The sequence below is a fragment of the Diabrotica virgifera genome, chromosome 8 (assembly GCF_917563875.1).
Source record: "Diabrotica virgifera virgifera chromosome 8, PGI_DIABVI_V3a".
NCBI lineage: Eukaryota > Metazoa > Arthropoda > Insecta > Coleoptera > Chrysomelidae > Diabrotica > Diabrotica virgifera.
In genome coordinates, this window is record NC_065450.1 from 127,847,157 (window position 1) to 127,860,966 (window position 13,810).

Sequence of the window (13,810 nt, forward strand, 5' to 3'; positions counted from 1 at the left end):
ATATTTGCATTGATAAAAATTTATTTTTTGATTGTTAAAAAAAGCTATAAACACATAGTGTTTCCCGTGCCTAATACATGCGTTTTAATGCATGCTACGTAGAAATAGCCCCGCTTGCACTTTCACCTCTTCTACCTACTCGTTCGATTTTAAATGAGAAATGATTGAAAACATCACTCAAGCACTAGGTGTTTATAGCTTTTTTTAACAATAAAATAATAAATTTTTAGCAATACAAATAATTAAAATAACCGATATAATTTGACTTGAACTTTCAAATGCGGTAAGCAGAATTGCTATTTTATTTTTTAATAAAAAGTTATTCGGGTTCAAAAATTGCAATTTTTCGATTTTTTGAAAGTTCAACCGTGTTTATCTCGAAAACTATGCATCCTACGAAAAAATTTGTAGAAACATTTTTTGGTTAGAATGGCCCAAAAAATACAAAAAAATGTTTTGTTTAACGAGAAATCGCTGTTATGTGATTCCTCAACTTCTTGGTTTATAACAATCTTATCGACATGCGGATCAACTGTTACCCAAAAAATTCGTGTTCTACAGGTCAAAATACATAAAAAAACTTGGGTAAGTCCATCTGAATACAGGAGGCCGTTGTACCCCCCCTGGCGACAGGACTATACAATTAATTATCCATTTACAAAAATGCAGGCCCGGATGTTCCTAAAAACGAGTTTTCGTCTGCCGAGCGCATGACGTCACTCACAGAGTAATCGCTGGCGAGATATAAGGAAACCAATATAAATAACGTCAAACTTCTCTTATTTTATTCAAATTACAAAAGGTAAAAATCTGAAATTTACACAGAAGTTACTATATATGTAAACACAACTTTTTGTCGAAGAAATTTTAAAATAATTACCCACAAATTAAAATTAAAAAAGGTATTTAAAAGACCAAATAAATTTGTATAAGTAACTTAAAAACTAAACAAGTACATAATTACAAAATATGTTCGAGCATTATTTTAAATATTTAGTTAGGTTTGAATAGAGAACATGAAATAAATAAGTGCTGTTTTCGAATTAACGTTTGTATAAATAAAAGTTTTATTCCTACACTTATTACTAAACTTAGGCAAGTATGCTAATAAAAACGTATGAAATATGCGCATATACAGTAGTTTAAATAAAATATGCATGTTGTTTTCACCCAATTTTGAAAAAATGTGAAAACGTTGAATTATTTACGTATGTCTGTCCGTACGTCCGTCCGTAGACACAATTCTTCCGTCATTATACCAGGTAGAATGACAAGTGAGGTGTCGAATGAAAGCTTATATTATAAGGATGGTACTAAAGGTGAGAAATTTGACCTAGGACTTCCGGTTTTCGAGTTGCAACCGGAAGTACTGTTTTAAAGTCACCGGAATAGTACAAGCGATATATTATTCGATCCGCTTTAGCAAGACGAGAACAAATATATACTTCCGTTTTCATAACTGTCTGTCCGTCCATCCGTGAATATAACTCCTCCGTTACTAATACAGATAGAATGACAAATGAGATGTCGAATGAAAGCTTATAACCCAAGGATGGTGTTAAAGATAAGACATTTGACATCGGACTTCCGGTTTTAGAGTTGCAACCGGAAGTACCTACCGTTTTAAAGCGATATATTATTTGACGTGCCTTAGCAAAATGAGAATAAATGTAGAGATACTTTTGGTTATTATACCTATAATTTTCGGTTAAAAAGTTCTAACCGGAAGTGCCATATAATATAATCGCAGAAATAGTACCTGTGACATATCAATCAAATCGTATTGAAGAGTCGAGCTTGAATCTTTGAAAATTAAAATTTAAAAGAAAATTAGGTGTTGAGAATTCTGGGAAAATTCTTGTAACCTGAACGAGGTTACGAGACGGTTACTACAGTTTCCCAGAATTTTCAACACTTAGGTAATTTTCTTTTAACTTTTAATTTTCGCGATTTCCGGAATGGAAATCGAAACTCAAACGGTAGTATTTAAGAAATGTAATTTTCGTTACACCAACAATTGTGGCTCAATCCCATATACACATTATTAAGAGCTTTTTATTGTTTTCTAGGCTAAAATTTTTTTCCATTTTCTTTTGGTAGCTCTCTGGAGCGTAATTGATCTATTTAGTTCTTTTATGCGAATGAACATTCTTGTTCTAAAGAACAAGCGTTTTGCTTTTTCGGGGCATTGAATATCTACACTTTGCAACAAAAGACTTTTTATGAAATTTTCACCACATACTAATCCATCTTTATTATGTGCAGCAAAAAATACCCTGTTGAGACTCTCAATGGCATTCATGAATGCAGAAGATGGTTTTGACAAACCACCCTCGCTCAAATGATCTATCCACGTAAATGATGCACTCGACGAACTTTGCAATGATAAGTCGTTCTTAAATTTATGGCAAATGAATCCTGCCAGATCATTTAACTCCATTTTTTTAAATTATTTTTCACTCTCTTTTTTATTTTTCTATTTTATCTTCATTATTTTTCAATGCAATTAGTATTAAAACGTATAAATTTGATTAAATATTGAACATATTTAGAAACAGGAAAATTATAAATTTGTGTTTAATCTGAATTTTCGTTGTTTTTATTATTGAAATAAGTTTTAGGAAAACATAAATTGTTCAGTGTTTGATCTTTCCAGCTGATTCCTTTTTTGTACAGAAATTTGCTGAAATTATAAACACACGTTCGCTTTCTGTTGATGAAGGTCAGAAAGGTCTGATGTTTTTTAGTGCAGTGAGTAATTTTGTAAATGTCCGGTCAGCTGATTTGAATTGTCGTACAACGTGACCTCTTTTTTAATGACCGTTTATAATTTTTCATCGCATTCTTCATAAACATAAATTTAATTAAAAATTAATATTTACGATATAATCCTGGACCCTTCAAAATGAATCAGATCTTTTGCATAAACAATAGAATGTTTAGGCTTTAAAAATGTAACTAAAAAATGAAATATTTTAAGTGGAATTTGTTTCAAGCTTCGGTCATATGTTATAATCCGTGTATAATATTAATATACGACATAATATGACGGAAGCTCACAACAAATAAGAAGTGTGGAAAAGTCCTATTTAAAACGAAATATTTAAAAAAACCTCAAAAAACACAATTAAACGAATTTATAAGCGAAAACGTATGTTAACTATATGTGTACTGCAAGCTAACTTTTAAAACAACTCTGTGAGTGACGTATTTCGCGCCAAGGAGGATCCGCCCACAAATGTGTACCATCCTATCTCTGGTTGAGTGTATCGTGACAAAAATGAGATATGCTACTCGATTACATTATTGGCTGATGCAAATCTAAATGGTAGACCGTCACAAGAGAAGAGAGAAAGGTTAGATTTTGAGGAGGTTATGTTTTAAAAGGCGCTTTAAGTTTAAGATTCACACTCACACATTGCATAAAATAATTTTATAACTAAACTAAATCATGGGGAAGAATAAGAAAGACAAGAAAAAGGGAAAAGGGGCCGAGAAAACAACAGCAAAAACAGAAAAGAAACTGTCAAACAAAATGAAGAAAGAACTGCAAGCTAAGGGAGAGGTAAAGTTTTTTAAAAAACAAAAATAAAGATACTTCATATTTTGGTTATTTCACGTTCAAATACTGGATGTGGAATTGGAGGAATAAGAATCTACTTTTCATTAGCTACAACTCTGCTTTTACTGGGTCTACTGGCTTTTTTTAAGCTATATTTTTACTAAGAATATATTTTTGGATAAAATTCTTACTTTTTGAGTTATTTGCGAAAAACCGTCCAAAAAAGTGTTTTGTTTGTTGAAAAATGAACATATTCAGTCGCTAATAACTCAAACAGTATTGACTTGGTGAAATAACTCTAAACAACAAAAGTTGCTTAAAATTATTCATTTTATTCAATGTCGGACTTATTTTGAACATAGGTTTTTTCACCCTCAAGAAGCGGTAAAACTCACCCTCAGGGCAAAAGCACATATCGGCACAACATCACTTTTTTCTTTGAAATTTTAGCTATGTGTAAGCCAAAGGGTTAAGATAGGCAAAATGCCCTCACTCCCAGAATTCAATTTTTGTCATTTTTTACGTTCTTGGCGATTCAAAAATGAGATTACGTGGATTTTTAGCTCGCCACCCCCCTTACCCCTCCCCCCACAGCCAAAAACATAGATTTTTAGATTTCAATTTTTTTAGTTGAGTTGCAATTGATTTAAAAATTTCAAAAAATTCACACATGTAGCTGAGGCTCTTACAAAACATGTCCATTTTTTATTGACCCGTAGGTCGAGTGTACATAACCTCAAATATTTTTTAAATTTTTTTAATTTGAAGATGGCTGCAGATCCAATTTTTTTTTGAATTGTGTGTATTTTATCAAAAATTGAATGGTGGGCTACAACAATGTTGTAAGCAACAGAATCGAGATTATGCAGGAGATGAAAAAAACACATTAACAAGCCATTTACGAACATACGGATACCAACATTGCGGTACGAAAAACTCAGGGAAGGCAAAATATTTTGAGCCAGATTGAAAGATGCTCACATTGGTCTTTCTTCTTCTACGGCACTACAGCCCAAATTGAGCCTTGGCCTCCTTTATTTTTTGCCTCCACCCTTGCCTGTCTGTGGCTGCTTTTCTCCATACACCGACTCCTAAAAGGGCTTGTGCGTCGCTGTTTACTGTGTCTTCCCAGAGCTTTTAGTTCTTGCAGAAGTGTGGTTTGAGCTCCTGGTCTATTTAGCGTCCTCACATTCCAGTTTCCAAATGCATAGTCCATGTTTCGTAGCTTGAGTCGTTTCCGAAAGTTCCGTCCTGTATTCTGAGGCAAATGTTCAGGTTTCGTAACAGTGTGTTTTTTCCGGGAGTGGGTTGTCAGCCCACTGCCCAACCTTCCTCCTTTATCCGGGCTTAGGACCGGCAGTGGTGACTCCTGAGCTACTCAATTCACCCATTTGTCACCACAGGTGGAGTTCGCATTGGTCTTTGGATATACAATAATATTGCATTAAAACCTCACTTTGACCCAATATATCGCTTACAACATTGTTGTAGCCCACCATTCAATTATCTCTCTGATTTTTTTCAGATTTTTCCGTGAACTGCGCTATCTTGAAAAATCCGAAAAACTGTTTTTTTAGGGGGTTTTTGGGGATTTTCTCCATTTTATAGACATCAAAATAGATCAACTCAAGGTTTTGTTGATAGATTATGTATAATTTGAAATAACTGAGTATTCTACGATATTCAAAAATTGGGGCGAAACACTTTTAAACCCCCCAAAAACCATGTTTTTTTGTAAGGGTTTTTGTGGGTCTAATCATATTTTTTGAGATCGATACAGCCTGAATATTTTTTTTGTTTTTTTACGTTATATGTGATTAAAAAATTAAGACGCACCGCAATTTTAGCCGACCACCCCCTTCCCCCTCCCTCACAGCCAAAAACGTCAATTTTTAGATTTTATTTTTTTATTAAGTTGGTTTGCAATTAAATTATAAATTACAAAAAATTCACACGCACAGCTGAGGCTTTTACAAAACATCTATTTTTATGGACCCGAAGGTCAAGAGTGTACATAACCTTAATTTTTTTTTGTTTTTTTTTTAATAGGTACGTATAAATTTATTTTGGTGAAGGCTGCATGTCTAATTTTTTTGTGTTTTGTGTATTTTATCAAAAACTGTATTTCTGACTTTTTCAGATTTTTTCGTAAGGTGCGCAATCTTCAAAAATCCGCAAAACTGTTTTTTTCAGTGGTTTTTAGGGATTTTCTCCATTTTATATACTTCAAAATAGACTAACTCAAGGTTTTTTATAGGTTATGTATAATTTGAAATAACTGACTTTTAGGTATATTGAAAAATTGTGCAAAACACCTCTAAACCCCAGAAAAACTATGTTTTTACAAATTTTTTTAAAGGTTTTTCACCGGTTACTCATACAGGTCTGGATCCCGTGTATCAAAAACAAGTTTATTAATAGCAAACTGAAAATTTGTTAATAGCTTAACGGTGTCTAGTCAGACACTTTTTGATGCACGGGAACACTGGAACAGGGGAAGCTTTAATTGTTGAACAGGTTACAAGTCTCGAACGTCAAACTATGAAAACGTCCCATGTATTTTGTTTGACAGAACTTCCAATTGATTGGTTAGCCTTTCATTAAACTCTCATGCAAAAGTCAAACTGCTATTTACAACCAATATAATTCCTGTCATTTCACATGTTCTACATGTCGGACTTATTAAAATGCCCAACATATTTGTCGGATAAACATTTTTTCATATATTATATAAAGTTTGCTATTGAATAAACTTAAAAACAACCTGCTAGTTTTCACAATCCTAAACTTGTCAGGATGGCACATTCCACAATTAAAATTATGTTTCACAATTAAAACTTTCCCTGTTCCAGTGTTCCCATACCTACATCAAAATTTGTCCAAATAGACACTGTTAAACTATTAACAGATTTTCAGCTTGTTATTAATCAACTTTTTTTTGGTACTCGGTATCCAGGCCTAATACTTTTTGAGATAGCTACAGCCTGAATATTTTTTTTCATTTTTTTTCATTTTATGTGTTTAAAAAATAAGCCTTAGCCCAATTTTAGCCCTCTACCCCCTCAACCTGCCCACTAAAACATAATTTCTTCGGGTTAATTTTTTTCAATATATCTGTTAGTTGCTCAGTATGTCCTCAAGTACACTACATTTAAGAAAATAATATCAAATTTTTGCAATATTTTTATATAAAGTAAAGATACCTATGTCATTTTGATATTTTTTAGGTAGGGTACAAAAAATAAAATTAAGGTGATACAGTAGCGATCAACAGGTAGCAAAAACGCGTTCCAAGATTGCGGCTGTAATTTTGAATATTTTTCGAGATATTTGGCACACATATTCGTAATATAATAAAGAATGGCGGTATAGAACCCAATTTTAAAAATATATTAATATGTGGAAATTACTCTGTAATTAAATACAATATTAAAAAAACGAGCCTGTACCGCCATTAACCCTTAAACGCCCAAGGGTGGGTAAAAAATGTCCACCAAATGCATATTCCTTTGTAACATATTTATTACGTGTTTAAAAAATTTTCAAAAATTATTTATTGTTAAAAAGACAGCCCTTTATCGAATGTTAATTTGGTTCTACCGATATTTTTGAAAATAAAAGTAATATCTTGAGTTAAATATGGGTGAGCACAAAAAGTACACCCTTAGTAAAACTTGTTACTAATGGTTTTTATATAATTTCTCGTTGGTAGGAACATAATTAATATAAATATCGACGTATAATTACATAATCGACATAATTATCCGGCAATAAGGAGGCTGAAAGGAAGAATTTGGAGAAAATCGACAAATCTGAATTACCGGCTTTTACTAGTATGTTAATTTTGATGTTCATTGTAATTTTGTTACAAGGTTAGTAAATTGTTTATATTAATATTTTAGAAGATGCTGTCTTTATTAAGCATAAGATTCTTAAGTTTAATCCATTTCCAACCACCCTCAATAAATATATTAGCTATTTTCTAGGTGGACATTTTTTGCCCACCCTTGGGCTTACATGGAACCAAAAAAAGGTTGGGCGTTTAAGGGTTAAGAAGAACAAAAAAATAAACTTTCTTCAAATAAACTTTTTTATCCGATGCCTAGATTTTGTGTCATTTTGGAACTACTTAAATTTTTTATTTCATTAGTAGTTCCAAAATGACACAAAATCTAGGCATCGGATAAAAAAGTTTATTTGAAGAAAGTGTATATTTTTGTTCTTCTTAATGGCGGTACAGGCTCGTTTTTTTAATATTGTATTTAATTACAGAGTAATTTCCACATATTAATATATTTTTCAAATTGGGCTCTGTACCGCCATTCTTTATTATATTACGAATACGTGTGCCAAATATCTCGAAAAAATATTCAAAATTACAAAATATATCATACTTCTTGTCGTTTTGTGAATCAAAACATTTTGTTCTTTGTTCATTAGTTTGTATTTAGTAGGTCCCCTAATATTACCTTAATTATACATATTCTAATTGCTCGCCCTCATTTGGTAAATTATTCCGATTGGTTTTTTTTGCACAAACTTACTCAATTCGGACAAATTTGTTTTAGATTCTCTGGATCAATCTGAGTAACAAAAGGTCTCTTGTGATTTTTCTCTAAAATTGACTGTTGTCGAGTGATAGGAGATTTAAAATTTGAAAAACGCGAAAATGGCCATTTTCAAGGCTTAATAACTCGATTAAAAATTATTATTATGAAAGTGACCAAATCAAAATTTAAAGCCCCCCCCCCCACTACAAAAGCCTGGGAGAAATTTTTGTCATTATTTTATTACTAAGCTATTATTTTTATTAATTAACTAAGCACGTATTGAGGCGGCCGTCCGCGAGAGATGTATCATTCATTTCACATTTTAAAAAAATATCGATTGGTCAACGAAGTCAAAAATACGTTTTTAAAAAATAAAAAAGGAATTTTGAGGTCATATATGTACACTCGACCTATGGGTCCATAAAAAATAGACATGTTTTGTAGAAGCCTCATAAAATTTTTAAATTAATTGCAACTTAACTAAACAAAAAAAAATAGAAAAATTGACGACTTTGTGGGGGCAGGGGGAGGGGGTTGTGGGCTAAAAATGCGATGGGTTGTATTTTTTAATCACATATAACGTAAAGAAATGAAAAAAAAATTAAGGCTGTATCGATCTCAAAAAGTAGCATTAAACCCGCAAAAGCCCTTACATAACTCGAAAAAACATGATTTTAGGGGGTTTAAAGGTTTTTTGCCCAATTCTGGAATATCCTAAAACACTCAGTTATTTAAAATTATACATATAATATCAGCAAAACCCTGAGTTGATTTATTTTGAAGTCTATAAAATGGAGAAAATCCCCTTAAAAAAACAGTTTTCCGGATTTTTCAAGATGGCGCAGTTCACGGAAAAATCTGAAAAAAATCAGAGAGATAGTTTTTGACAAAATACACAAAATTAAAAAAAAATGGACCTGCAGCCATCTTTAAAAAAAAGTTATAAGCTTTTAAAGAAATTAAAAAAAAAATTGAGGTTATGTACACTCGACCTACGGGTCAATAAAAAATGAACATGTTTTGTAAAAGCCTCAGCTACACGTGTGAATTTTTTGAAATTTTGAAATCAATTGCTACCCAACTAAAAAAATTTAAACCTAAAAATCTACGTTTTTGGCTGGGGGGAGGGGTAAGGGGGGTGGCGAGCTAAAAATCCGCGTAATCTCATTTTTAATCGCATAGAACGTAAAAAAATTAATAAAATTGAATTCTGGGAGTGAGGGCATTTTGCCTATCTTAACGGGGGGTACCCTTTCATGTCAATTCAAGAGGTTCTTTAGCACGTTGCCCGAGGATGTAATGAGTTAAGACTTATACTCAATATACTCTGAACTGAAATTAATTTTTATCTTAACTTAAAAGTTTGTATATCCAATGGCATACTTACATGCGACCTGTCCGCACATTGGCAGAGCCACTATGTGGTTCACATGTATGCCATCTGCACCCAAAGTGTTAAAATCCACAGCAAAAACTGTGAGTAAATGGACTGTATAAAGTGCTTCCAAAAACATAAAGTCCTTATCCACTAGAACTGTACAAGCTGGAACAGGGTTTCAGAATCCTGCTGTATTTATCAGGAATACCTACATGGTTAATGTTAAATAATCCTGTTGGCTACAGTGTAACTGATTTATAACAGACAGCTTCTGAAAAAAAACTGTTAATAATTGTGTCTTTCAATTTTACTTGTCTTGTTTTAGGATGATATAGAATCTATTTTATTACAAATTGAGAAGGAAGAGAAGAAAAGGTTGACTGTTACTGAAGCTATAATCAGTCCACCTTCAAGAAGATTAAATTTCACCTTTATGGCCCATCCAGAAAAAGAACAGCTTATTTTGTATGGGGGAGAATTTTTCAATGGACAAAAGGTTGTAGCTATTATTTTTTATTGGGTAATATTAGGTTATATCAATTGAGATAATATTCTAATCTGTTGTTTTAAAATTTACCATTTCAAATTAAGACTACAAAGTTTAAAACTAAAAACAAACTTACCATACCCTGTTTTTAAATTAGGAGGAATAATTCAAATATACCACTCCGTAATGCTTGTTTGTAATTGGTCCAAAACTGAGGCAAGTTTACTCCACTGTTATGAAATTTTCACACTAATGACATTTATGAAATTTTGACACTACTGACATTTCATAGGTTACTTAAGTTGTATCGGCTATTCTTTATGTTTTCTGCATTATTCCTTAAATTTTTAGATTTTTAGTCTAGTTTTATATAAAAAAACAGTGGATTTTAGAACTCTTTTGCGACATTAGTATAATATAATATGTATGGATTACCGTTGATGGCCGATATGATCATCCAAAAAGAAGATTTATTTGGTGACTTATTAGTGACTTTCTTGGGTGTGAATATGTCTTTTTAGTTTACTCCTCTTGGTTTAAAACAAACCATTCGCATACATCAACATCATGCGTTCTATCAAATTAATCCATTGTTTTAAGGGGGGGGGGTATAGTTAATTCTGCGTTGTTTTGCATAATTATAAAACGTTTTCCCTTGAAAGTGGTAGGGTTAAATTAAATGGGTAAAAGGATATCTTAAAGAACAATACTTGAAGATTATTCAGTTAAATTTTTATTGAAAAATATTAAAAAATGAAGCAGTGGCGTCATTTTTAAGTAGATGATCCAAAAAAGAAGATGATTTGCGGTGTACACCATATCTTCGGACAGAATCATTTGAAATATATAAACCAAAAAGATTATTTTAGTTTAAGAGTTTCTTGAGGTAGTGACGTCGAGTTTTTATGATTATATTGATTTTTAAATTCATGGTATGACTTTAAAGTGAAAAAATCGAAAAAAACAAAAAAAATATTAAAATAAGCAAAAACTTGACGTCACTACCTAGTAAAATTTCTAAAAAGGAAGTGTGCAAAATTTCAGAAAAATCGGTGCATTACTTTTTGAGTTATGATGTACACCGCCTCAAAAAAACATGTTTTTCAGAAAACGCGTTTAAAAAAATGTAGTTTTGTCAATATAATACTAAGAAAATTTTTGTATATATCCATATCTCCATCAATTTTGCTCGGATTAACTTGAAATTTTAATGGTATACTCTTGAAAATATTTACAATCAAATAAGCCAATAAAAAAAAATCGAAAAAAAATAATCAAAAATACTATACCCACCCCCCTTAATCCTTGATATGCTTGGTACTGAATATTGGAAACAACTCTTGAAAATTTTAAACATTTCTTTTTATGATTTTTGGTATTTACTAGTGTAAAATTATAGCACGACAAATCAAACGAACATAAAAATATATTTAAACAATGTTATTAAGTCATAGGTATGATACACTAAATATACTTTGTGCCACGTAACTTTTCAGAGTGCCTCGGTAGCTCTAGTCTCAGAGACCTAGGACAGTGGTTGGTCGGCAAAGTGCGGCTCCGGAGCCACATGTGGCTCTTTGGCTCCTTAGGTGCGGCTCTTTCACAAATATCTAAGGGAAGCGCAATATTATCATCTAAAAAAAACTTGGTAGGAAAAGCACTACCTACATCTTATTCTGATAAATTAGCTTTTTAAAAATAATAAACTTAAAGATAAAACCCATAACTAAATTAAAATTCATGGTGACATTTCAATTATTAGAATATCATCGTCAGAATAATAAGTTTCTTGAGCGAATGCTTTAAAATAATTTTAAAGGAACAAACAATAATTAATGAAAACGTAAAAATGACATTGACAATCATTGGGTTAAGTCAATAATTTCAAACACACCATGTCTTGTTGCGTGTTTAAGGGTGGTTTCAAAAGAAATATGGATAATGCCTCCTTGATGCTGAGTTCCATTGGAGAACTTGCATTACCAATGATTGAGAAGTCCTTACGACTAATAGAATCGTCAGAATCAGTCATATGTTGGAATACCGCTGAATTTGGAATTGTTCTTGATCGTCTTCCTAAGTGAGGAGTGACACCTAAGTGTTCGCAACATCTGACATTAAAGTGACATCGAGTCTTCCCGACGTACGTAGCTGCACAGCTACATTTGAATTGGTATATAATGTTAGATGCGAGATCACTAGGAATCATGTCTTTCACATGGAAACGAGATCCTATTCTTTCCAAAGTCGTGAAAGCAAATCTTAATTCTATAGAGGGAAATGCTTTTTTAATTGTTCTACGGATGTTGCGTCGGATTTGTAAGCTGTGGTAACCAGTATATGGAAGTTTGATATAGATCTTTTCTTTGATTTCTTCTACTTTGCTGTTTGGTTGGAATTTGTTATTGAAAAAACGTCTGATGTATCTTTCTAAGAAGTTCAACGAAAAACCATTTTTACTTAAGATCACCTTTATGTTTTCTAACTCTTCATGTAGGAATTGCCAGGTTGAACAGATAGTGAAAGCGCGGTGAATAAGTATATTGATTAAACTTGTTTGGTATTTGTTGGGAATGCTATCTGCTTTTATATACAGGCTGGTGAAGGTTGGTTTTCTATATATTGAAGTGGAAAAACCTGAAGGTGATCTGAAGATGTTAATTCCTAAGAAGGGCAGATTTCCATTGACTTTAATTTCACTAGTAAATTTCATATTGTGGTGTTTCTGGTTGAGATAATCTAAAAAATGTTGAATGTGATCGGTATGTTTGAAGATGAGAAAAATATCATCCACGTATCGTCTATAAAAAAGTGAAATTTACTAGTGAAATTGAAGTCATTGGAAATCTGCCCTTCTTAGGAATTAACATCTTCAGATCACCTTCAGCTTTTCCACTTCAATATATAGAAAACCAACCTTCACCGGCCTGTATATAAACGCAGATAGCATTCCCAACAAATACCAAACAAGTTTAATCAATACACTTGTTCACCGCACTTTCACTATGTGTTCAACCTGGCAATTCCTACATGAAGAGTTAGAAAACATAAAGGTGATCTTAAGTAAAAATGGTTTTTCGTTGAACTTCTTAGAAAGATACATCAGACGTTTTTTCAATAACAAATTCCAACCAAACAGCAAAGTAGAAGAAATCAGAGAAAATATCTGTATCAAACTTCCATATACTGGTTACCACAGCTTACAAATCTGAGAAGCTGAGAATATAAGAAGGATTTGCGTAAATTTCATATTGTGGTGTTTCTGGTTGAGATAATCTAAAAAATGTTGAATGTGATCGGTATGTTTGAAGATGAGAAAAATATCATCCACGTATCGTCTATAAAGAAGTGAAATTTACTAGTGAAATTGAAGTCATTGGAAATCTGCCCTTCTTAGGAATTAACATCTTCAGATCACCTTCAGCTTTTCCACTTCAATATATAGAAAACCAACCTTCACCGGCCTGTATATAAACGCAGATAGCATTCCCAACAAATACCAAACAAGTTTAATCAATATACTTGTTCACCGTGCTTTCACTATCTGTTCAACCTGGCAATTCCTACATGAAGAGTTAGAAAACATAAAGGTGATCTTAAGTAAAAATGGTTTTTCGTTGAACTTCTTAGAAAGATACATCAGACGTTTTTTCAATAACAAATTCCAACCAAACAGGAAAGTAGAAGAAATCAGAGAAAATATCTATATCAAACTTCCATATACTGGTTACCACAGCTTACAAATCCGACGCAACATCCGTAGAACAATTAAAAAAGCATTTCCCTCTATAGAATTAAGATTTGCTTTCACGACTTTGGAAAGAATAGGATCT

General features: G+C 32.3%; 1 protein-coding gene across 2 annotated transcripts in view; it reads left to right on the forward strand.

Annotated features, from left to right (window-relative positions):
- The first annotated feature begins 3,332 nt into the window (after positions 1-3,332).
- LOC126890009 (kelch domain-containing protein 4) overlaps positions 3,333-13,810 on the forward strand; it is an 88,275-nt gene continuing 77,797 nt past the window's right edge. For both annotated transcript variants that reach the window (XM_050658809.1, XM_050658810.1), the window contains exons 1-2: positions 3,333-3,565; positions 9,816-9,986. In XM_050658809.1, coding sequence (XP_050514766.1) covers positions 3,452-3,565; positions 9,816-9,986 — 285 coding nt within the window. In that variant the 5' untranslated portion in view covers positions 3,333-3,451. The remainder of the gene's footprint in view (positions 3,566-9,815; positions 9,987-13,810) is intronic.